This window comes from Labrus bergylta, chromosome 17 (genome assembly GCF_963930695.1).
Source record: "Labrus bergylta chromosome 17, fLabBer1.1, whole genome shotgun sequence".
NCBI classification, from domain to species: domain Eukaryota; kingdom Metazoa; phylum Chordata; class Actinopteri; order Labriformes; family Labridae; genus Labrus; species Labrus bergylta.
Window position 1 is genome coordinate 4,650,404 of NC_089211.1, and position 25,348 is coordinate 4,675,751.

The window sequence follows — 25,348 nt, forward strand, 5'->3', positions numbered from 1 at the left end:
CTGCAGTGATTGGGCTCAAATAAGCGCTCGAGGGATGACACTTGCTCTCCCATCCGGCTCTATGATGCATCATGGGGATCTTGATTAACTAACTTCAACTACAAGCAGAGAGCTCCAGCAGCAGATAACAGCGACACCCCCGACAGACCGTGGGAACAGAGGAGCTCGGTGTTACAGCAGGCAGCTCTCTCTCTCTCTCTCTCTCTCTCTCTCTCTCTCTCTCTCTCTCTCCCCCTCTCTCTCTCTGCAGGCAGCTGATGGAGTGGGAGGGATGAGGGTTCACTCATGGCCGTAAAGCACCGCTTGTGTGTCTTGCTCTGCACCACCAGCATCAGCACTGTTTGTAAAGGCGCTTTGTGCATCGCTAATCCGCTCTGATGTCACGGTGCAGGAGGAGGGGCTGAGCTCTCCGCTTTAATCCGACCAAGTTGTCTGGAGGGACAAAACAGAATCAAACCGAGCCAACCTGCCAAACGGAGCGAGAAGGCACGGGAACGGGGACGATGAGTACTGCAGCAGCCGGACCCGGGCCTCTCCTCCACTGACATGCAGGTAATGGAGTGAATGTCCTGTCCGGCAGCCGGTCAGGGGGACTCCGGGGTTTGTGCGGGGGCAGGAGGGGGGTGGGGGGGGGCAGGAATTTGTTCGGGTTGTTTTCGCTTATGGCGGATCCGACACCTGCGGAGATTTAATCCAGACCGAGAAGAGGGTAAAAGGAAAGCATTTGGACAGGTGACAGTCTGCTGCACTTGTTTGAAATAGCTGTCAGCCTTGTTATGCAGTCAGATAGGAAGAAATAAGCCCGGATTGCGTGCACCCTCTCTAGAATAACGTTATCATGTAGATGGATTGCATCCGGTTTTTACCGTATCTCAAGCAGACAGGATGCAGGACACATTATAATCGACAACAGTCCCAAAAGGAAAAGCTTCTGCCCTTTTAACATAAAACCATTCAAGGCCATTGGAGGAGATTTAAGAAGCATTAAGCCTTTCAAAAAAAAAAAAAAAAACACTTGCCAGTTTGGCACTTGTTCATGGATTAAAGGTCTCCCTCTGGAGCAATGGCGTAGTCTTCATGTAAACATAATGTAAGCAATACGACTATTGATGAATCCCAACATGCACCATATGTCTGAACGCGTCTGGGTGTGTGTTTGTGAGAGAGTGTGTGTGTGTGTGTGTGTGTGTGTGTGTGTGTAAATGTGTAAGAGGCAGAGGGATGGGGAGAGATATGTAAGAGGATGAATCATGATACCAAGAATAGAAAGATGAGGAGATTCCTCCAAAGTGAGGACAGTCATTTTTAATGAACAGTTTCGTCGTTGGCTAGGAAAACCAAAGATGCCCTTTACAATATCCCAGAGCCCATAGTTAAAGCTTTAAATTGAAGTGATGTTTAACCAACATCTAAATGCTTGAATATGTTTATTTTTATTATTACATTATTTGTTTTAAAATGCAGCAAATCATAAGCAGATCTGGTGATATGCGCCAGTGTTTTTTTGTTTTTTTAAGGTTTATTTTGGGGCTTTTATCCCTTTATTTTGAGAGAGGATAGTGAATAGAGTCATGAATCAGGGAGAGAGAGAGAGAGAGAGAGAGAGAGAGAGAGAGAGAGAGTGCAGAATGACATGTGGAACCGAGCGAATCGGATTCGAATCTTTGCCCATTTGGAGGGCAAGCCTCTGTACATGGGGCGAGCACATTAACCACTAGGCTACTGGCGCCCCCATGCCTCAATGTTCTTGATTTGTTTGAAAGGATATTAAATGGATTGGGTTGGAATCAGCAACCAATAAACTTTGTGTTTATGCAGATAAAAGGGTTTCATGGTGAATATGCCATGTCTTGTTTTTGACAACATTGAAACACAGGATTGTGTGTGTGCAAGATAAGATTGTGAGACGATGCACCCACTGTACATGATGCATTTTCTTTTTCTATTTCACAGATGTATCTTTAATGTTGCATTCACCTGATCACTGCAGCATCTAGTGCAGAGAGTTTGAGTCTATCACCCTCTTCATAAATACACATCTGGAGATAAAACAAGCACGCCCAAGATTAGTTTTAAATCCTTCCTTCAGAATCCAAATGATTCACCAGCTACTGCTCCTGGATATTTGGCAGCTGTGTTTGACTGCAGGACTCAGGTGCAGTTTTTTTTTTTTAACTTCACAAATGTCATCCCTTTAAAAGACAAGCAATAAATGGAACTTGACAGTTTATTCATTTGGAAAATTGACTGTTTTCTGTGGTTATATAAATGTTTAGAGTGAGTAAAATGAACTCAAGTGGTCATTTTATTCTTGCAACTAAACATTGTTTATGAGAATGTACAGTGTAAAATACTTCCTGAAACATTTCACACAACATTTTAAGACATATAGAAACACTTATACCTGTCTTGGCCAGGTCTCCCTTGAAAAATAGGTTTTCAATCTCAATGGGACCAACCTGGTTAAATAAATAAATAAATAGAAAAATACTGGAGAGTAAAAATCCAACCTAAATATTTGAATTAACATTAAAATAGATCTGTTTCTATGTGGGTGGTGCATCAATATGACTAAACAAAAGTTAGAAGGCTGCCTTCTTCAACAAATAAAGTAGAATATTTAATATGGTCACCCATCGTCCACTTATTCTAATGCAAATCACAACAGAAACAGCTGAGAGTATTGTAAACTTTTGAGTGTGGGCACTGGACTGACTCACTGTTTGATATAAACTATTTTAGATCAACCAGAGAATTGTTTTCAAATGGCTGTATTTGGCTGTTTTGAACAAGCATCCATAAATACTGATACTGTATGTCTGTGGTATTTCCTTATTAACTTACAATTTCAGCTGACACTTCATTGGTCAAGATCCATCTAAATGGAAAAAATTCATCCACAACACATCACCACACTGTGACATCACCTTTGAGAAATATTGATGGTCATTTTTCACAGTTTCCTCATGAATTATAGGATACATGACAATTGACAGCCACGTATATGGTGACAGTGATCATCAGTTGAAAACTACAGTCAGAATGATTCTGTTTGCCTTACCTACTCAGCCACACATTAAGGGTTTACAGTTTAGTGGAGGAAGTTGAAGTTAGGTCAATAATCAGTGAAAGTCCTTGCAGGTCTGTATAGCACACGTGTGGTTGTCAGTGTGTGTTTGTCTGTCAGTATAAGATCAGCGAGTTAATGGGCTAGTAAATCCCCCACCCCGCAGCTTTCACTGCAGCCTGACAGATGGACGTGCAGCGCTCGGCTCACGGCTCTGCAGGCCTGTGCGTTTCTCTGCCACGCTGCCAGGGGCCATCTGTGACCCGGGCCACCCTTCCTCTCTGACCCCCCCCCTTGACCCGCCCAACCCGATGCCATCCAGTCCTAAAACTCCTGGCAGAGGGACACATTAGCCACCCGGGGAGTCCGCCCTGACTCCTGTTGCATCCCTTTGTGCTCTGTCCCTGACAGTTGTGGTTCGTGCTCAGATTACAGGGATAATCGTTAACCCTTGCCCTCTGTGTCGGCTCTATGTACTCGACTTCGATTTGAAAAGACTGGAGTTTATATCTCTGCACATATAAGATGACAAACACGTCGGTAAACCTTCTGTTGCTGCTTAATCCTAACGTGTTGATTCAAGACAAGCTGCTGTAATTGACGGTTAGGAGAGGGCTTATCATACATTTACTTTGATTATAAAAAGAAAGCTCACATGATCAAAATGGATCCAATATATTTTACATAATCCTATAGATATGAGAGGAAGAATTAATACTAAGAATTTGTTAAGGGGGGCGGCAGTAGCTCAGTCTGTAGGGACTTGGGCTAGGAACTGGAGGGTCGCCTGTTCAAACGGACCAAGTCTGGAAATTAGCTGTTCAATTCCTGAGCACTACTGAGGTGCCCTTGAGCAAGGCACCAACCCCCCTAACAGCTCACAAGCGCTCGATGTGGGCAGCCCCCCTCTCAATCTTTTTTTATTTCATGCAATAGCGTGACAAACTGGTGACATATACATGACAAATGAGGCACAAAAAAACAAACAGAAGAGATGAAACGATACAAAACCAAACAGAAAACAGCCCCCTCACTCTGACTTCTCTCCATTAGTGCATGTCCATAGGATCCTGTTTGAGCCTGTGTGCGTGTGTGTAGCATGTTCAACAACACGGTATGTCAAATTGTATTTCCCATTGTTGGATTAATAAAGCATGTCTTATGTTATCTTATAATCAGAAGAAGAAACACTGACCAAAAACAAGTTACACACATTTTGTTGAAGTTACATCTTCAATTATTATTACACTGAAAGAGAAAATGTGATCACGTTGAAGTAGCATTTACAGTATGCATTTTTAACTCCGGGGTCTATTTTAATGCATACACTTTAGGCTCAATGACTTATGAGTACAAAATGTTTGTTGCACCATTGTAAATCGTTTCTGTTTCAAAAGTGCAAAGCAGGCTTTCATGTCAGTAACATAATCCTGTAGGTAAAAAGTTCCTGGTCAAAGTGCGTCAACTGAAAGAAAGCTTTTTTTTCCGCTTTCACCATAAATAACTGTAAGCAACACTGTTTGCTTAGTAACAACAAGACTCACTTAACAAAAAGGGTTATTTTGTGTTGAACGCAGTAGAGGTGGGCCACAGCTGAATTTTTTATTTTTTTTGTCATGTTTGAGCAGAGCAGAACTGTTCAAACACAAAACTGTGACCGACCGAGGCAACGGCAGACCAGCAACTCTCATACATACAGTTTTTGTAAATGGAGTCTGATAAGTTTGTAGAGGATGACGTAATAGCTGCTACTTGTTAAAAAGAAGTGTATCTCTTTGAGGAATCCCTTCTGTAATGTTGTCAGTCACACACTTTGGATGACAATCTGAGCATGTCGGACACAGAAAGAAGCGCCTGTAGTGGACGTACTTCAGTTGTGTTGTTATTGATGGGCTGCAGTTTATTCACCTGCTGGCTGAATTAATCTACGAGAGGGATTCCAAATTATTTTTTAAACCAAAATACCTGAAAACAGAGCCCAGCTTCTAATCAAATGGATTTAACATTCAGCAGACAAAGGGGTTTTTCCATTGCACAAGTGTTCTTTAAATTAAGAGAGACATAGTGACACGAGACATTTTGCTCCTTTAAGTTTGTCGCCTTTTTTTCCTCAAAGAATCTGTCAGGCAACATCTATTGTAGAGGAAATGTTTATTTGCAATCCTTTCTAAGCACATTACTGACAAAGAGGCAATGCTGTATTGTGCAAAAGAAATAAAGGGAAGCTCTTAAAATAGTACAAGTTTTACCTTCTCGACTCTTAACTTGCCATCTTCTTTAATTGAGCCTTGAGTTTGTGATAATCTTGATGTTCAAACAACAATAATGTCTGGATTTCAGACAGATCACTGAAGGAGTGCACAGTAAATAGTCAGCAACCATTTATCTGAGATCGGAAGACGAGGATGAAAACAGATGTTTCTTACATACAGTCCCACATTTATTGATTGTTCGGTCTCAATAGAAGACGTATGACGGCAGCTTGTTTGAATCATGGAGAAGCAGGAAACATAAATATAGGCTTTCAAAAATAAGCATACGTCTCTTTCTTCTTTTTATTGTTCCTGAAGCAGCTACAAGGATTACATTTTTTATGTCCTTTCTCAGCTCGTTGACCTCGGACATGTTGAAGGTCATGATAAGAGCGAACTGACGGGAACCCCGATAGCCCTGTCATATAAAATAAATATCAAAACTGGGCCTCTCTCTCACACTGAGGGTATTTATTATTCACATCGTAGCCTTATTCGTCTCTCTGCCAGGTCTTATCTGATACCAGAGATATCCTTCCCTGTCCTTCTGCCCTCCTCCTCCTCCTCCTCTTCCTCCTACTCCTCCTCCTTTTTTCTCTTCCTATCCTTTGCCATCTGCCAGCTGCTGCTGGACGGATGAACGTGGTGCAGATTAAAGTGTAGTACACACCCAGATGAATCCCCTTGGATTTAGGGTTCTGCTATTGGCAATATAGAGAGAGGGAGTTCCTGTGTGTGTGTGTGTGTGTGTGCGTGCGTGCGTGCGTGCGTGCGTGTGTGTGTGTGTGTGTGCTATGCTATGGCTTAATTAGCGTTGGTATGGTAAAAATTTAACTTAAACAGTTATCATTTTCATCAGAGGCAGTGCTGACATTGGGAAGCTAAAAAAATGTAGGCTTTTATTCATGCTCATCAATTATATACAGATACACACTTACTGCTCTAATCTGTTCTTCCCTGGTTCTACTATTTAAAGGTTTGTGTTTGAGTAAAATTAGCATTTTTTTGTTTTTATTGTACACAACATTTCTCCCCAAAAAATATTGTCATTTAGCTTTTATTTGAAGAAAATGACAAAGTGGTTAAGAAAACAAAGAGATGCAGTATTTGGAGAGGAGAGTGTTATGAAAGACAGACAACAGCTTAAGTACCATCGTGGCTGACACCACCAGTAGACTTCCCGATAGATTTTAATATATATACTGTATCAAAGGACATTTGTTGATTCCTAATTGAGCATCATAATGTTGTACTGAGAATAAAGAATGATTAAATAGAGATAAAAATATTAACAATTATATATTGTAAATTGTGTCCAATAGTCTAAACCATTATCTTTCCTTTAACTCATCAAAGCAGTTTGGAGTTTAAAAATGACAACAAAGAGGGGATCATAGTTCAGGGTTAAGGTTGTCAAAATGATGATACCTTGATAGTTTCCTGATACCAAGTGTTTTTAAACTATAATATTTCTGTTATTTAATGATCATCTTATCCAAAAAGTCTTATTTTTAACCAAACGCTGTCGTAAGAGAAGAGGAGAGAGCAGCGGGTTACTGACGTCTGTGTCTCATGAAGATGCAACATTTAGGTTTATGTTTCTTACAAACAAACAGAGAGCAGAGGAGGTGACCCAGTCTAAATACTAAATTGCACAAACACACTGGCAACCGAAATGTTGCTCATGTATTTGTGCAATCTAGACAGGGTGCAGGAGTTTGACTGCAAGTTCTGGTGATTAAAACAAGAAATAACCCGCTAATCAGTGTTTAGACTTGATGCACTCATCAGGGCAATACTGATGTTCAACAGATACATGCATCCTTAGTACTAACAATGTTTTTCTTTTTTTCTTTTTATGCATTTACTAGAGCATCGTTTGCCTATTTTTTAAAATGTTCTATTTATTTTCTGCCTCTGTCTCTCCCAGGTTGTGCCATGAGCAGAATTTTCTTGGTGCTAAGTGGAGCATGTTCTAAAAAATAAAGTTAGATCACGCCAGAGCCATGAGCCAGAAGTATCAGGGAGAGGCATCAGGGGAAGCAGGCGAGGAGCAGAAGGCCCCTCTGAGGAGCAGGCAGGCCAACGGATCGACAGCCGGGGATCCCCCTGTCCGCCGCTCCTGGAGGCCCTGTCAGATGCTCAACCAGGACGGGGAACCGAATCCCCATCATCACCACCACCATCACCACCCTCCTCACCACCACCACCACCACCAACCACCCTCAGGTCGGGGTCCTCCTCGGCATCGCCGGCGGCCTCCGTCGGGGCAGGGGCAGGGCCAGGGCCAGGCTCAGAGTCCTGGTTTGTCCCCAGAGGCAGCACCTTGCAGGCCGGACGGTGTTGAGGGCAGAGAGGACGAGCCTCGTCCCGTCCAGCAGCCCCGCCCCGGTGTCGCCCGTTACCGCCGCCATGGTGACCCTAACCCTAGACTCAGAGGTCAGAGGCAGAGGCAGCCAATCAAAGAGACGCAGGATGCTTCACCTGTTGAGGAAAGGGAGGGTCCAGGAGAGGTGCTGCAACACAGGTCAGATGATCCTGTTGTGGACCAATCGCAGGACAGGGCATCCTCTCACCAGACTCCCATAGCTGTTGTTACCCCCACCCACCTCTCACCTGGTTCTACTGCCCACAACAAGCAACTTCACCACGAACACACTCCTCCTGCCGAGGCGGAGGAGGACCAGGACATCCAGGAGAATAAAGTGGAGTGTGAAGAGGAGGTGGAGGAAGGTAAGGAGAGGAGCAGAGAAGAACAAGAGCAGACAGAGGATGACGGAGACCACCTCTCCACCACAGCTCGCCTTAGCTGTAGTCATGACGACGACGCAGCAGAGGAGTGTGCAGAGAGGGTGGAGGAGGATCAGGAGGAAGCGATGGAGGACGTGGCGGAGGACATCGCGGCTCAGGGAAGTGAAATCACCGACCTCTGCTCGGACACCGAGAGCGCCGCCTCGCTCAGCATGGACGGACCTCTGCACAGCCCGCCGCCACTCCACTCGCCAACTCCACCTTCCTCCCCGGACGTCCCACCTTTCCCGCAGCTGGACCACTTCAGCGAGGACGCAAGCATGAGCCCCCTGCCCGACAACGATCTCCTACCCGAGGATGATGACGATGATGATGAGGACTGCTCCGAGTCTTGCTCGCTGTCACACTTCACGTCCGGCTCGGAATCTTATCCTAAAACCTATGCAGACTTTTACTCAGAGTCCCACCAAAAATCGTACCAGGAGCCGGTGTATGAGTCATACGCAGAGCCAAAATCCCATCCCAACTCCTTTCCTGAGCCTCTGAAGACATCCTACCCTGAGTCGCATAGAGAGCCTCGCAGGCAATCTGGTTGGAGGCCTGAGCCCCATGAAGCCCGTCAGGAGTCCCACCAAGAGCCCTTCACCAGCCATAGACAGGAGAATGTACAAAAAGGGGCTCCGCCTTCCCCCACCAAGGGCTCTCATTATGCCCCAAGGCAGGGAAGAGACCGCATCTCCCATCACTCCCCTCTGGACCGCTCTGTCGGCTGCCGGCTACACCACTACGACGGACAGTCCGACAGCGAGGGGGACGGCGGGAATCAAAGTCCTGTTCCAAAAGGTCGCAGGCCGGCTCAGAGATCAGGAGAAACCCAGGCCAAGAGCCCCTTGTCTTGGCAGAGCAGCTCAGGTGACGCCCAGGAGGAGAGGAATGCCATGGGTAACCATGGAGAGGAAGGTTCGAGGGGCTCAGGAGACGCCATCAGCCTGGCCATCAAAGACATTAAGGAGGCGATAGAGGAGGTGAAGATTAAGGCAGTCCGCTCCCCGTACACACCTGACCAGCCTGTGGAGCCGATCTGGGTGATGAGGCAGGAGAGCAGCCCCACAGAGGACCTTTACCCGCTGCAGACCACAGCTGGACATGTGAGTATGACTATTGAAGAAATAAACCATCCTAACGTTTCTTCCAGGCTTTAGAGAAAAAATAAACATTCACAAGTCATCAGTTCTCCAAAACCTTTCAGGATTTTGAACAAACACTTCATTCATGAGAGGATCCTACGTCATCCTAAAAGGGAAAAGACCAAATAAACTATGATTTATTCTTAACTTCTCCTGATTCCCCTGGATGTATCTAAGTCTTTCAACTCAAGAGCCAGAGGAATGATTCTTGTTCTCAGCTTTAACTATAGATTAGTACTAAGAAATGGGAGATGTCCAGAAAATACATTCATGATTTCCCCATGCAATAGTATCAAAAAGCTAAATCAAAAATATAGATTAAAGTCTTAACTCTAGCAGTTTGCACTGGTATGATGTGCCTGACTGAGAGAGAAGAAACACTGCTGAATGTGTAAAGACGCCCTACAGTAAAACATTCTTTTATTCATTTAGGAGAGCACTCACATGGCAGAGCCTTCATTTTGTTTAAATTTATTTTCATCAACATCTGCAGGATGGAGGATATTTAGAAACAGTTGTTTGCATCCTGCAGGTCTCTCAGTGTTCTCTCACACCAAACACTGCAACTTGTTTCTTTAAAAATTCAGTTCAGTCAGGAACACTCTCTTTATACATGTAATCATTTCATTGTGAAGTGGACTCACAGTTTAGCTTGGGGTTGAAGGCTCTTCTTGAAAGATTCTCCCTGGGTTAGCGGAGCAGCAGCATGTCCCAGGTTTCCAGGGAGCGCAGCGCTAAACCTCCCGAAAGGGTGAACTAATGGCTCGAGGCAGGAAGGAGGCGCCTTGGATGGCCGAGGCAAAGCTTTGCCATCAGCAGCAGCGTATACAGCATTGATGTAGCAGAGATCCGTGAGATGGAAGTTGTGTTTAAATGAACCACCTTGGTGTGAGAATGAGCTGAGGGTATGACTTCTGTGTCCTGCAGTAACCAACATAAAGCTTTACTTCTGTCTTCCTTCAAAGTTAGAACACATTTCCATGTACAAGTCCTTGGCTTTGCTTGAGTCATGGTCATAAGAAAATGGACACAAAAGCCTCTACATCTGTCTGATTATGAACAAGTTATATTTTGGTGTCATTTATTGACATTTCTTGGTGCAATTTTCATTTATCTTTTCAATTACTGAACTATTCCGGGGCACTGATGGCCTAGTGGAAAGGTCACGCCCCATGTACGGAGACTATAGTCCTTCAAGCTGGCGGTCCAGGTCTCAGTCTCACCCACGGCTCCTTTCCCTCTCTCCCTGATTTCCTACTCTATCCACTGAAGGCAAAAGTCCCAAAATAAATCTTTTTTTAAAAAGATATTGAACCGCTGATTTAAGTCTGTTCTGATGAGTGACATTGCCCAAGAAGTTTGGAACTGCCATGTTGCGATGATTAGATTAGACTTCATCGCTTCTGGGAAGTAAGCAAACTAAGGATTTACATCCCTGGCTCTCATTTCATTTTGTTTCTTGGATTGATGCCCAAACCCTGTGAATCATTAATGGTGGGAGGAAGGTGTTGCTGTAGATGCATTGCACTTACAAAGAGGAAATTTAAAATAAATGCTCTTCTATTTGTCTCTGTCTCCTCCTGATAGTCTTCTCCTCACTCCCCCTCGCAGTCGGTGTCTGAGTCTCCGTCCCGCTACGCTTCAGTTCCAGCCCGGGAGCCGGTCAGTCCGCTCAGAGCTGACTCAGCTAGAGCACTTCCTCCTCAACATTATCACCAACAGCAGCCCCAACACAACCACCAACACCACCACCAGGGCCAGCATCCACAGCAGAGAGACACCACCCGGCCGACGCAGACATACTCACAACCACAGACGTACCCACAGATGCAGCCTAATCAGCATCAGCAGCGTCAGCACCAACAACAGCGTCAGCAGCTTCCGGCGCAGCAGCCGCAACCGCAAGTGCAGCCGGCGACACCTCCGCAGCCGCCATCTGTCCAGGATGTGAGAGTTCATTAATTAACATGTCAAATATAGAACAGAAGACGCTCCTCATAACTGCAGATCCTGCCCAGGATTCTTCACAATCTGAAGTTTTTCTGTCAAAGTAACCAGGAGGCAGTGTTGTCTTCACATCTCTGAGTCGTGCAAACAAGAACCTCCAACAGCTAAATTCGGCTTACCTTGAAAGATGCCAATTTGTCTAAAAGTAAACAAGCTAAAGGCTGAAAGCAGTCTAAAAAAAGCCGGGCTCACTGGATCCTTTTCAGCGAGGATGATAAATCCTGGAAAAGGCAGGCGGGCATCTTTTACGAGGTGTTTATCTGCCAGCAGCTAAACGGCTGACAGCAGTAAAAGTCTCCCAGAATTTCAATGAGTTAGGAGAGACCTGCAGTATGTGAGGAGAAATAATAAGGACGCTGATGTGGTTTGTCTTCTTCTCACCTTCACAGATTCGCAGATCTCTTCCTCAGTTTCCAACATTTGTGGACGGTGAGTGTAAAATCAATCTTTATGTTTTTTTTTATGTATTATTCTTTCTTCTGAAATTTTATTCCCAGCTCCATTTTTTTCTTCTGTTGATTTGAAGATAGAGTTCTTCTTTTTTTTCACAATCCATTTCTTTTATTTCATGTTTTTGGCAGTGAGTCCAGATTAAAAATCATGTTTTGATATTTTGGAGGATCAGGCTAGCACATGTTTTGCACATTTCATTCACAAGTAAAATCATTATTTATAACAGAACTTCAAAAAAAAAGAGATCCAAACACACTTATATGATATTCAAGAAAATAACATTTTGCCAACCTAACTAACACACTGATTAATACAATGCAATTAACCGCAACTTCATCACTATTGCTGTATTGTGGGGGGCGGCTGTGGAAGTTGGTCTGGCAGCTGGAGAGGTGCCAGAGCACTTCCCGAGCACTGCCAAGGTGCCACTGAGCAAGGCACCAAACCCCCAACCCGCTCTGGTGCGCTCCCTATGTAGTAGTGTGTAGCAGCCCCACTCTGATATCTCTCCACTGATGCATGTCCAGCCTATATATACTGTTTGTGTGTGTGAGAAGCATGTCTCTCAATAACAGAAACCAGTATTTCCCTCAGCGATTATAAATTATGTTAAATTAAACTAAATTAAATATCAGTATCTGCAATTTACACTTCATGTAAAGTCTGAATTTATTGCAATAAATAAGAAACATTGTTTTATGTAAATGGCTTTGTCACTCAGTATGTCTACATTTAACCTTTTGGATGGAGGCCTCAGAATACTTTGAAGCAGTCAGATGAAGTCTAAGCAGCGTTAAGCTACTCTTAAGTTCATTGGTGACACTTTAGTGAACTTGTTTCCTGGAGATTCATGTCTCAAGCAGGGGTAGAACAGCAGATGGACATATAAAACAAACTGATCTCTTTAATCACACTTCATATTGTCATCGATATCGACAATATAATTGCACATCACATATTTGTCTTCATCGTGCAGCTCTACCACGCACACACATAACCGTTTTTTATTACCCCTGTCCTGATCCAGCTCCAACACACACTTTTCATTTCCCTATCCTCACCTTTAAATGTTTGTATGCTACAGTATATTTTAATGATTGTTAATGTGCTAGTCGTTGTATTTGGTTGATGTAGTTCCAGGACCATGCGACCCTGAAGACCTCATTGACGGCATCATCTTTGCAGCCACCTACCTGGGCTGCACCCACCTGCTGTCAGAGAGGACGCCTACAAAGAGCGCCCGCATGCAGCAAGCTCAGGAGGCCATGAACAGAGTCCGGGTGAGAGCAAAATACAGTTTGTTTTGATATTTTCTGATGGTGACAACACAAGAAAAATTCGGTAGAATGTATATAAGATTTTGAAATTGTCTTCAACCTGAATTCTTTCAGAAACTGACCCTACCTCTCAGTCACTTTAATACCTCAGAAAACATACATACCTTAAGTTAAAAAAAAGATTGTTCAACTTGTAACTACTGGTCCAAATGAAAGTTAGTAATGGTAAATACATGACAGGGAAAGGCTATGACAAGCAGCTATCACACTGACCTGCCAATCAGAGCAGAGGAAACAATGCAGATCAACCAAACAGCTCTATAGATGGTCAGTAATATGCCAAAAAACATTTTAAATTCTTTTGGTACAAACTGTTAAACCGCTGACCAATTTTCTTATTCAATCAATGAATCATTTTTAAAGCGTCGATTAATAACAAATGAAATCTCACAACACTCACAAAAAAGCAGCAGGTCTAGACTTTACTCTTTGTTTACAAGGACCTGACAATAATCCACCATGAGCACAGAGAGACCAAGATCATCTACAACAGCTCATACAGACTTATGATAATAATTATAATAGTTCAAGTTGCCCCCCCCACACACACACACACATATATTGACATATAATGAACACACTGTAAGTCTCACTCTTTGCTAACAAATTCCTATAGTTTTAGAATTTATTAATTTACAGAATAGAAACTTCAGTGTTTGACAACAAAGTGAAAAAAAGTCCCTTTTAAAGAGGAAACAACAAAAACTTCATCATTTGTAATGTCTGGTGTAGATTCCTTCACAGGGTTACGTCTGGCTCGAAGTCCTTTTGAAACATATGTCATGCTGTGCCAGCAGTGAAAGGGATCCTGCGCCCCAATATAGGATTCCCTGCATTGAAGAGATGTCAGTAACACTTTATATTATATTAATAGTGGAAGTGAGACAGGACAGCAGCAACGATCCACAGGAAGCTATAAGACACGGGAGGTCGGACATGAATTACAGAGAGAGAGAGAGAGAGAGAAAAGGAGAGACAGGAGCTCACTTTGCCGAGTCCCTCAGATCATTCAAATAATTTGACAGATGAATGTTTATAGACTGATATATTGGGATAGAAAAATAATTCACAATTTTATATCTGAAGAAAAAAACATTTTCTTGTGTCAGCCTAAACTAAATCTATCACGCTGAATCTGTGAAAATGTGCCTGAAAACATCAAAAAGACATTTGGAATCTAATAATTTGATTAAATGGTACAACCATAAAGAAACATGCCAACACCATTACACAAAGTATGAACATCATACAGGTTAAGTGGCGGGTTTTGTAAAACCTTAAACAGAGAATAAACCATCAGAGTGACAACGTGGCCCAACGTCTTCACAACCTTTAAGCTTCTTAAAGTGAACACTTTGGGTTTATCAAGGATCCTGAAGATCAAACCAGCAGCTCCTTCATTTTGGAGTTGCCTCTTTTGCACACTCTGACATTTCAGTGATGTAACTATAAGGTTCACTTCATATTTGGGTCTTTTAAAGTTAAAAGCAGTCAACACAGTCGGCGGGCAAAGAGTCTCCGGGTTTCTGCACAATGCATCATCCACAGATCACCGCTCCCGATCCACTAGTCAAACGAGCTCCACTGGATGTTATATAAACTCTTCATCAAGGCTCTGCAGCACTGGAGACTGAAGACTCAGCTTTCTGCTCTAGTCGCTGTGCATGATGTCCAATACAGGTCACGCAAAGGAAAGACACAGAACAAACAAAGCAGAGGAGTGGATGTAAATGTGGCTCATTTCAGATAGTTTCATGTAGGCTGCTTTCACTGTTCACATGAGAAGAAATATCCACTTGATGGTAGGTGGTGTCAGGGACTGAGTGGTGAAGCTAGCGTTCAAACAAAGTGCTCTGTTAGCCAGAGAGATGAGCAGGAAGAGGTTGCCATTTCAGAGCGATGAGGGAAGAGTGTCCTCGGCGGGGAAAGGGCGGGAGAAGAGCCAAATTTGTGCTTTCTGGACGGCTGACTGACAGTTTAAGGACATCGCCTCGGTTAAGGTCTGAGGAACCTACAGGGAGGGAGGGGGTTAGAGACTCTGTAATGAGGAGGGGGGGATACATAAGTCATTCACTGTCTGGCGTCTCACTTGCTGGGACGCAGTGGTCTGACTCATGCTGGTTGAGGATACAGAGAAGTGATTTAACTTTATTCTTACAGTGAGGTTCATCTTTTAGTCTGTAACAAAGTCAACGAATAAGAAGAGGATGTAGCTGAAGGCTCAGTAATGTATCTATCTGCAGTCATTCTTTTGTCCAGTAGGGGGCGACACCAATAAATGCAGGAATAAGTCAGATTGTGTGGCAGTAGACTCAAATAAGAACTTAGTGTTTGATAGATTTTTCTGATTTTATTTATAATATTTTGTTTATTTAAAATAGACAATGCACATTAATGAACATCTACATAGAAATATACCAGATTAAATCCACAGGCCAGTTTCCATCTGTTGTCACCTGGCAGGTTGATAATGATGACGATGATGATGATGATGATGATGATGATGTCATGGCCTTAATCACTAGTTTCAAGTCATCATGTTCATACTGTAGGTTAACTTGTGGTCCCCTTGAGAGTAAAAAAAAAGCATGAGAAAAGAACAGGGTCTTTTGAGGGGCCTTGATACCTGTGATGACAGATGGCTATCACACCAACCTAAAAATGACGTTTAGGGCCCGGGGCCAACTCTACTCACAGACTCACTGAGGAATGGGCCGTCCAATTGGACAGATCTCTTGTTTAAAGCCTTTTTTTGCTGGCAAAAATTTGCATCACAATTAAAATCACAGTTACCTTTCATTCTTAACGCAACTTACTTTCCACGTCAGTGTTACTTAATTAACCCCTCCCTCTGAAAACACTTGAGACATCATCATGTACCATCAGTTTTATATGTTTAAACATGTATGTAGTGGTTCATATAGTTTGAGCTGTAGTATTAGATTATTATCTAACCTGACAAACAGCACGGAGCAGCTGGGACTGACATCAGACACCTTTACTTTTATGTTGGTTTGGTCTCACAGACTCAAACCAAACTGCTCTGCAGCTTCAGCAGCTGTTAAGTTTAATGTGAAAATAAAAAAGAAGCTCTTATTTGAAAGTGAAATGAAACATATTTTAAATGATTTTTTTTGAAAACCCTCTCTCAACAAAACAAAAGTGAAACACTTAAGAAGTCCGTTCTGTTTGTCAGGATGTTAGACTTTAGTATCAGAGGGGGGATCAACGTAAGCTTACCTCCGAGAATGACCTGACCGGACCACAAAACTGTTTTAATGAGGTCCCCTCACATCTGGCTGATCCCAGATTCATTTAATGAGATCAGGATCAGGGTCAGTTTCCATCCAGAGGGATTTGATTCAGCAGCAGATTTAGTTGTTTTCAGACAGATAAAATATTCAGTTGTTGCATCTTGCACGTCCGTATTTAAGAACTTGTGAAAAAATAACTCTCAATGTAGTGAATTCATATTTTCTCAGGTTTCAGATTGTACTTTTTTAAATTTGTCTTTTAGACAGCAATGACAACATTAAAATAACAACATGAATGAGCTAAAACATACACGCTAAATTACATTGAACCTTTGATTTACAAATAATAGAGAAATTATTTAAAGCAGACGTTTTGTAATGTATTGCACCTAGAGCTAAACATTAACTACATTTAGTTCCAACAACTTAATGTCTAACTTACTCTCAGTATGCTTCAAATAAGGGATTTATTGGGTCAGATGAAAAAAAGAAGAAATTTCAGTGTGTAAAAATAAGCGTTCTAATGGAGGGCAGCCTGAGGTCCACGGGCAGGACTGTCCACAATGGCATCAAAAGACGGTTATTGTTCAGGATGTCCGCTAAAAATAAACAGAGATGAAACCCTGGAGGTGACAGAGTGATGTATGAACGATGACGTCCAGCACAGGTCACGAGTCAGACCACGGCTCAGGATGCTGATGTGACGGCAGCCTGCGGAGGCGGTCAGTGCCGAGGCTGAGACAGAAACAATGACGTGTTTTCTGCAGGCTCAGAGTGAGAGAGAGTGTGAGGATCTTAACAATAGCAGTGTTTACAAAATCACATTTTCTGACACCATGAATGAGTACTTAGTATGATGTATCAGTGCAGATTATCAGCAGTCACAAAAACGGCAACAAAAATAAATAAATGGGGAAATGTGCAATCAAATAAATCGAGCTATACGGCCTTAGAGTGAAAAGATAACTGAATTCTGTCCATGTGTTTTATCACAGAGCCTTCCTCTTTCAGGTAGTTCAACCAGTTCATCCCTTTGTTGTAAACCGGCTCTATTAGCGATGTCAGGAGGGAATCTTCAGACAGATCATTTATTAATCCTTTACAGGAAATTACACCGACACACAGGCTGCAATCACAGTCAAGACACAACATAAGAACTGGACAAATAACATTAAGGCCCAAATAAATAAAACATCCAAATAATAAAATCAGTTTTTAAAAAAACAGACCAGAGTTGACCAATTATGAACAAAAACAGCACAATAAATCCTCTTGGACTTAAAGGATGAACTGAGTAGAATTTAATATCAAATCACTAATTCACTGTTATTTAAAGCTCCTGCAAGAGAACTTTTGGTTTGTGTTGATTTTGGCAACCCCCGTGGACAAAGTGGGTAGCTCTTTTTGTTTCGCTGAATTTGTAAAGATGGCTCGAACACACATTACCCACTTCTTCTTCTGTAGTTCAGATTTACAGCAGCTACTAATGATTGAGTTTACACTGGTTGATATGAATCAGTTGAGCATTCTGTGAAATATGAATTAAAAATTGTTTAGTGTTGTCCTACAAAATGACATAATCCGGTGAAATACAGTGTGAATACAACAAGTCTAAACTTATCATCATCCATCATGAGAAGATGTCTCACTCACAGCGTGTCACACATCAGAATCACCTCAGATCATTTCAAAGCTATGATCCTTTTTTTAATTTCCACAGATTAAATCCACTTTAATCACATCAGCAGGTTGAGATTTTAACCTCTGAACAGTTTAGAGAGCAAACTGTGCGACAGCACCAGCAGACATTTGGAATCATGAAACCCTGAGCTGTGGCGAGGCGTCGGCCGCAGACACACGAGGCCGCTCGTCTTTTCTTCAGGGGTCGTCCGTGTCACATCGATTAAGAGGAACTTTTGATAATGTTTGTGAAGGCCGCTGGCAGCCTGCTCTGTCAGATGTGATAGACAGTAACATCACTTCCTCCCACACACACACACACACACACACACACACACACACACACACACACACACACACACACACACACACACACACACACACACACACACACACACACACACAGACACACACATACACACACACACATATTTGAGGTCCTTTTTGTCCTTTAATTTGGCATTTGGATCACAGACAGTGAATGAGGCGATTGGGTTTTCTTGTTTGAATTCTTCTGAGGTTTTTTTTTTGTGTGTGTGTATTTTTTGATCGCTGCAGGCGGCTCAGAAGCAGGCGAAGAACAGAAAGAAGGTACACTTGTTTGTTTTGTTATCGTCTTGTGATTTACAAGTTGGATAAAAGATAACTCAGATGTACGGATGTAAAAAAATGTACAGATTGCTGATGAATACATAAGATAATTTGTATGTTTTGTCTTCATACAAACAACCTTTTATGAAAAAAAACTGTTTTGTTGTTTTCCTGACCCGCTGACTCTCCATTTTTTGCCTCCCTCTGTTATGACTTCGTAAACTGCATTAGACGTCAGTGTTTTTATTTGTCTCCTCGTGCAGAGCCCTGACGGGGAGGCTCCGTCCACAGCTGAGGTGGATCTGTTCATGTCCACACAGAGGATCAAAGTCCTCAACGCAGACACTCAGGTATGAACATGGTCAGACTCTCTTTCCTTTAATCTTTGATACATCAGGGGACAATATCATTGTGCCAAGAGATCTGATCCTAGAAATATGTTTAGTGCTACAAAAAACACGTATAGTAACATATATCCCCTTTGAGTCCAACAGGCCTCATTCAGAAGCGTACAACTTTATCCGGTGAATGTGACAGTCTCATGTATTAATGATCCATAGAAAATTGTTTTAGTTAGAGTTGTTCTCGTCTTCTTTGGATCATCAGGAGTCTCTAATGGACCTTCCCCTGAGGACCATCTCCTACATAGCGGACATCGGGAACATGGTGGTGCTGATGGCTCGGGGAAAGATGGTCCGGTCCCGCAGCGCGCAGGAAAACCTAGACCACGCTGCTGAGCAGACCACCATGAGCCACGACGACAGGCGGCTGTACCGGATGATCTGCCACGTCTTTGAGTCAGAGGATGTGAGTTATCGCTTGTAAACATTTTCAATCTGCACATATAATGATCTGGATTTTATGAGCTGAGGTGGGATGACCGAATGAAAAAATACTCTGGTTTTGTGTGATGTTATTTAAAGCAATGCTCTGATGATTCTGGGAGTTTTTTGTGCTGCTAGATGAAGTTTTTTTTACATGTCTGTGCACCCGGTTCAGATGTGTGGATCAAGGGCAGGTTTAACCGAGTCAAACACAAGTTCAATTATAAGACCTGTTACAAAATCTAAATGATTATTTGAAGAAAGAAAAAAAAGAAATCTGACAACTTACGATTCAATTTTGAAATATTTATTGCAGCAGCTGAACATAGTTTGAGTTTGGTGTCGAGGCTCCGGACTCGTCACTCCTCATAAATTTATTTGAAATGCCGAAATTGTGAAGTAATGACCCCAGACCCTGCAGGTGGATGCTGGGGTGGTGGTGGGAATTTTAAAATGCAGCTCTGGTACAAGACGGCAAGACAATGACGGAGCAGAGGGCCAGACCAGAGCAGCTTAAATAGACCGCTCTATTGGGAGGATGTGTGTGATTGTAGATTGTGAGAATGACGCCTGTCAGTGTGAAATCTGTGCAGCACAGGTTGTCTGCCTGAACAAGCTCTCAGGCAAGAACATTATGTCACAGGGGTTTGAAATAGGTGACAGCAAATGTATTTTTGGCCATACTCAGCCTGAGTCAGTGCTGTTATTCCAAAGTGACTTGAATACAGGCCACATTTAGAACCTGTTACACAATTGAGAAAACACACAAAAAGGGCAGGAGCTGAGTGGAGCTAAAAAGTCTCTGAATGTCTGGAATATCAGAGCCCTGCTGTGTGTGAGCCGTCTTTATCTTTGTTTTCAGTCTAATTTATCACAAAAGCAAAAAATAAATCAAATAAACGAGAGTCTGGCGTGTTTAGAAGTTTAAACAAAGTGTTGTGAAGCTGCCTTTGGAATTTAAAAAAAACTAATTATTTCATCGTGGAAAAAGTTCAAAACATAGATAGAAACAGACCGCCTTCTTCAGGGGTCTGTGTCGCTACCTGATGGTGATGACTTCTGTTTTTAACTTTTCCATGATGAAAGAGCCAATCTAATCAAGGCTTTTTACTTAATCAGAGGAGTGCCTTGGTTTGTTCCCCCTTTTTGAAACTAAAAAGCTGATTTGGAAAAACAATATTGGTATTCTTTGGTATTGATTCAAGAGTTTGGTATGAGTAAAGAACGCATCATGAGAGTTGGAGTCCTTCAAAGACTTTCAGTACAACGCATGAGGGAGTCCTTAAGTGGGACTAAATCAAGTCATTTGAACACCCTGTGCTCAGTTTGTCTCAGAACACTAAATCCCCACTGGGTTGATAAAACTTACAGTCCTTATCTCTGTCTGTCTGTCCGTCTGTCTCTCTCTCTCCCTCTCTCTCTGTCTCTCTCTCTCCCTCTCTCTATCTCCCTCTCTCTCTCTCTCTCCCTCTCTCTCTCTCTCTTTGTCTCTCTCTCTCTCCCTCTCTCTCTCTCTCTCTCTCCCTCTCTCTCTCTCTCTCTCCCTCTCTCTATCTCCCTCTCTCTCTGTCCCTCTCTCTCTCTCTCCCTCTCTCTCTCTCCCTCTCTCTCTCTCTCTCCCCCTCTCTCTCTCTCTCTCTGTCTCTCCCTATCTCCCTCTCTCTCTCCCTCTCTCTCTCTCTGTCTCTCCCTATCTCCCTCTTTCTCTCCCTCCCTCTCTCTCTCTCTCTCCCTCTCTCTCTCCCTCTCTTTGTCAGGCTCAGCTGATCGCTCAGTCCATCGGTCAGTCTTTCAGCGTGGCCTACCAGGAGTTCCTCAGGGCCAATGGCATCGACCCCGAGGACCTGAGCCAGAGGGAGTACAGCGACCTGCTCAACACTCAGGACATGTACAACGACGACCTCATCCACTTCTCCAAGTCAGAGAACTGCAGAGACGTGAGTTAGCCAGCAGGTGGCAGCACAGGAACAGGAATGTTAAACCTTGACCTTAAAACTCAGTATATAATATCTTATTTAAAAAAAAAAGGTCGATAACCTGTGCTGCACGAACTGCTTGACTTTTTGCAAATGCAGAGCATAACATCCCTTCAGGTCATGTCATGACATTCTGTTAATGTTGGAACAGAAATGAACCAGTATCTTCAATTTTCTGCTCAGTCTGCTCTCTGAGTTTGCCCTTCAGTGGTTTCAATGAACAGCTGTTTTTTTTTAGTCACAGCTGTGGGACAGACAGACAAAAATGTCACCCAAGTATGAAGGTGATTTTGAGGTGCTAAACCTGCACTGACCTCTCAGACTCTCCTCTCTCCTCTCTCCTCTACGGCTCGAAATGCCGACTGTCATCTCCCATTTCTCAGGATTGTGCATCTGGCTGTGAAAAGCTCAAAATGGGTCCAACCTTATTCTCCCTGTTACTAAAAAAGAGGATTATACATTTATCAATCCTGCAAGAGGAGGACTGCTTAGAACATTTTCCAAAGGATGATTTTTTAGAATAAGAATTGGAGAAAGGAGTTGCTTAAAGAAAGTGGGACTTCCTTCCTCGCAGGTTTACATCGAGAAGCAGAAAGGAGAGATCCTGGGGGTGGTCATCGTCGAGTCCGGGTGGGGGTCCATTCTTCCAACAGTCATCATCGCCAGCATGATGCACGCCGGCCCAGCCGAGAAATCCGGTCGGCTCAACATCGGAGATCAGATCATGACCATCAACGGGACGAGTCTGGTGGGTTTACCGCTCAACACCTGCCAGAGCATCATCAAGGTACGCATGCTGCACTCAACATTTTGACTCACATATATAAGTGAGAGGGTAAAGATTTACATACTCTACTAAAAAAAATAAAGGACTATGTAGAATATCAAAAAGCTTTGAGACATATCTTTCAAGTTCATACAACAAACCGTCCTTGTTAGAAGAGAGGAAATATTCAGGCCAGTGGATGACTTAAAGAGCTCCCATGTTTTGTGTGAAGCGTTCTCTTTGCTGTCAACAGGTCAAATAGTCAAGAGAAACATATTCATGTTTGAATGAATCCAATGTGTTTCAGCAGGAACTACTGTATGTCTGCAGTTCAAAAGAAGTTTTTTTTTACTTTCCATTCTCATTTGTCGGCAATCAAGACGTTAGACATAACAGGTAGAATGAAAATATGAAACTAGTAAACATTTATCTTAAATATGTATGTGGTCCCTTTACATATAAAATACATAAAATAATCAAACTGAAGTGCTCAGCCCTAACAAACCCTGACAACGACCCACTATCAATCTCAAAGCAGGTTTCTCTTCACTCACCTGAGCTGACTGCAAACTTTCTATCCTTCATATCAGCTTATTCTGACACTAGTTTCCGATTCAAACTTTCTTAAAGCTTGGATATTAGGTAAAGTCTGTTTCCATATCAACATCACGGCTAATCAACAGAACCTTCTTAATTCTCTGCACTTTAATCTGCCACTACTGCTGTACTTTTCTGAAATCATCTTTTTTTTGTAAAGTTTATTGATGGGGCTTTTGGACAGTGCACAGAGATGGAAACGAGGATGAGAGAGTCGGCCCTGATATCTGTAGATGTTAATTCATCAGAAGGCTGGTGTGATGTGTTCATACCTTTCTCATTTCTGTTTGTCTCCCCTAAGGGTCTGAAGTCTCAGTCCAGGATCAAGATGAACATCGTCAGGTGTCCTCCTGTCACCATGGTGCTCATCCGCCGGCCGGACCTCAGATACCAGCTGGGCTTCAGCGTCCAGAACGGCATCGTGAGTATCAGGACTGATCACACAGATACAGAGGATCCTACTGCAGTAGAGATGCTGCAAGCTTTTATTTTTTAAATCAGCATAGAAAGGCTTGTGTTGTCGACCGTATTCTCAAACCTGTGTCTGTTCTTCAGCAGCAGCTACAGTCAAGTGATCTTACAGATAATGTTCACGGTCATGTTTTCTGATTGTATACAGTGAAAGTTCTCCCGGTGTGAGTTAACTCCCTTTTTGAACTGTGTCCTGTGCAACAGATCTGCAGCCTGATGAGGGGCGGCATCGCGGAGAGGGGAGGCGTCCGTGTCGGTCACAGGATCATCGAGATCAACAGTCAGAGTGTGGTGGCGACGCCTCACGAGAAGATCGTTCAGATCCTCTCGAACGCCATGGGAGAGGTAGGATGAGTTCTGAAGTATACAAAAAAAACACAGCTCATTTACATATTTAAAGGTACAGACACAGAAACAGCCTGTTCTGAGCAGGGCTGAAATAGAGGGGTTTATAGACATGATCAAATACAGGATCAGAGTGGATTTAGAACAAGACACTTCACACATTGCTCTTTTATTGATTTTATTTTCTGTAGTAGCTTTATCTCATTCCTCGTGGTTTATCATTTATGTATGTTTTCTCGGCATCATTGTAAATGAGGGTTGCCCTCAATGATCTCTCTGAGAACTTAAATAAAGGTTGATGATGATGATGACATGTTTGGGGGAGCTCAGAGACTTATTTACACTGGTTGAAAAGGAGGAGAATAAGTCACCTTTAAAATAATATACAATCTGAGCATGAAAATGATCTTACAAATTCATTCCCTGTCGCCATTTAACTAAAAAAAAAATCTAGATTACATTTATTTGTCAAAAAGAGAGGTCACATTCCTGATCTTAGAAGTATAAACTCTTTGATTGTATCGCCCACTGACCGCTCCTCTCAAGCTTCACTTTGAGTAAAGCCTTTGATTTACCCTAATTAATATGTCATGGTTACGCTTTAACAATTTAATACTGAAGGCTGAATTGGTCGTTGCAGGTTTGGAAAATAAAATGCTGAAATAAATCATTAAAATAGCAAAAACAATGACCATCTCTTCACACATCTTATTGTCTCTTATTTTGTGTTCCTGCCTTTGAATTTACACCATTTGTTTTCTTTCCGCTCCAGATCCACATGAAGACAATGCCCGCAGCCATGTACCGTCTGCTGACAGCCCAGGAGCAGCCTGTCTACATCTGAACACCTCTCACTCTTTTTTTCACCCACACGACTCGAGTCTATCTTTGCTACTCTCCATCCATCCTTCTGTTACTTTCAATCCCCTCGACCCCCCCCCCCCCCCCCCCGGATCCTCTTTGATATCACTTGACTTGCCTTAATCTGTACAGTAAACTGTCCTGTAAACATGTACATCCACAGTGTGACAGAAGGCAGGTTATCTCACTAGGCCGAGTGTTCGTGTGACGTCTTATGTTTGACCAAAGAGAAACCGTGGATTTTATTGTGCATATTTAGGTGGCAAAAAGAGTAAATATTATCTTTGGTTGAATAGCTGTAATATCTGAATGTACTCTTAATATGTTGGACCTATAGAAAGGAAGGGCCGCTCAGATGATAAAGAACTTTTAAAGTACAGTGTGGTCATGTAAAAGGAGAATGCATGTACAAATCTGCTGAATAAACTCGGTGGTCAGTACATTCTGCTGTGTTTTCTTCTTCAGGGTTCACAATGAATGTGGTGGGCTGTTAATTAAACATCCTGTATGAATGAAGGTCCATCAGTAAGCCCTGAAGCCACACTTTGAGACTGATTGTACATCCTTATTTAATATTTCCTCACTCCTCATGTGCATCTCTGGTGGTTAGGAATAAGAAAATATTAAGGGAGAGATGCATGAATACTACTCATGAGACCAGGTATGTGCCCAAAGAGTAATTAGCAAAAGCAGCCAATCACGAGGCAATAGAGCAGGCTCAGAAAATTGTCCTTTAGGGGGGAAAATGAAACATCTTGCCTTTTGCAGTCCTTGTGAGTTTTGCAGCCACCTTAGGGTCCTCCAAACACTTGAAAGGTTGGAGCGAGGGAAGCAGTTGTCAGAGGTTTGCAACCTGAGTCCTTAGCACTCTATATTTTACGCTCTGCTCCCTCAATGTGCCGGTCCATTACATTGCAGAGTACAGCTGT

General features: G+C 42.8%; 1 protein-coding gene across 3 annotated transcripts; it reads left to right on the forward strand.

Annotated features, from left to right (window-relative positions):
* Positions 1-244: 244 nt before the first annotated feature.
* Positions 245-24,859, forward strand: LOC109985669 (amyloid-beta A4 precursor protein-binding family A member 1). 3 transcript variants are annotated; one of them, XM_020636060.2, is made up of 13 exons: positions 245-552; positions 7,250-9,218; positions 10,845-11,204; positions 11,654-11,693; positions 12,852-12,997; positions 18,547-18,579; positions 18,843-18,929; positions 19,186-19,386; positions 21,167-21,340; positions 21,954-22,166; positions 23,044-23,163; positions 23,418-23,558; positions 24,331-24,859. In XM_020636060.2, exons 2-13 carry the CDS (start codon positions 7,326-7,328, stop codon positions 24,400-24,402), a joined length of 3,480 nt encoding a protein of 1,159 aa, XP_020491716.2. In that variant the 5' UTR covers positions 245-552; positions 7,250-7,325; the 3' UTR covers positions 24,403-24,859. The 3 variants fall into 3 exon arrangements, with proteins under 3 accessions (XP_020491716.2, XP_020491715.2, XP_020491717.2); XM_020636059.2 differs by having other exon boundaries at positions 246-552; positions 21,161-21,340; XM_020636061.2 differs by having other exon boundaries at positions 246-552; positions 10,869-11,204; positions 21,161-21,340.
* Positions 24,860-25,348: the final 489 nt, after the last annotated feature.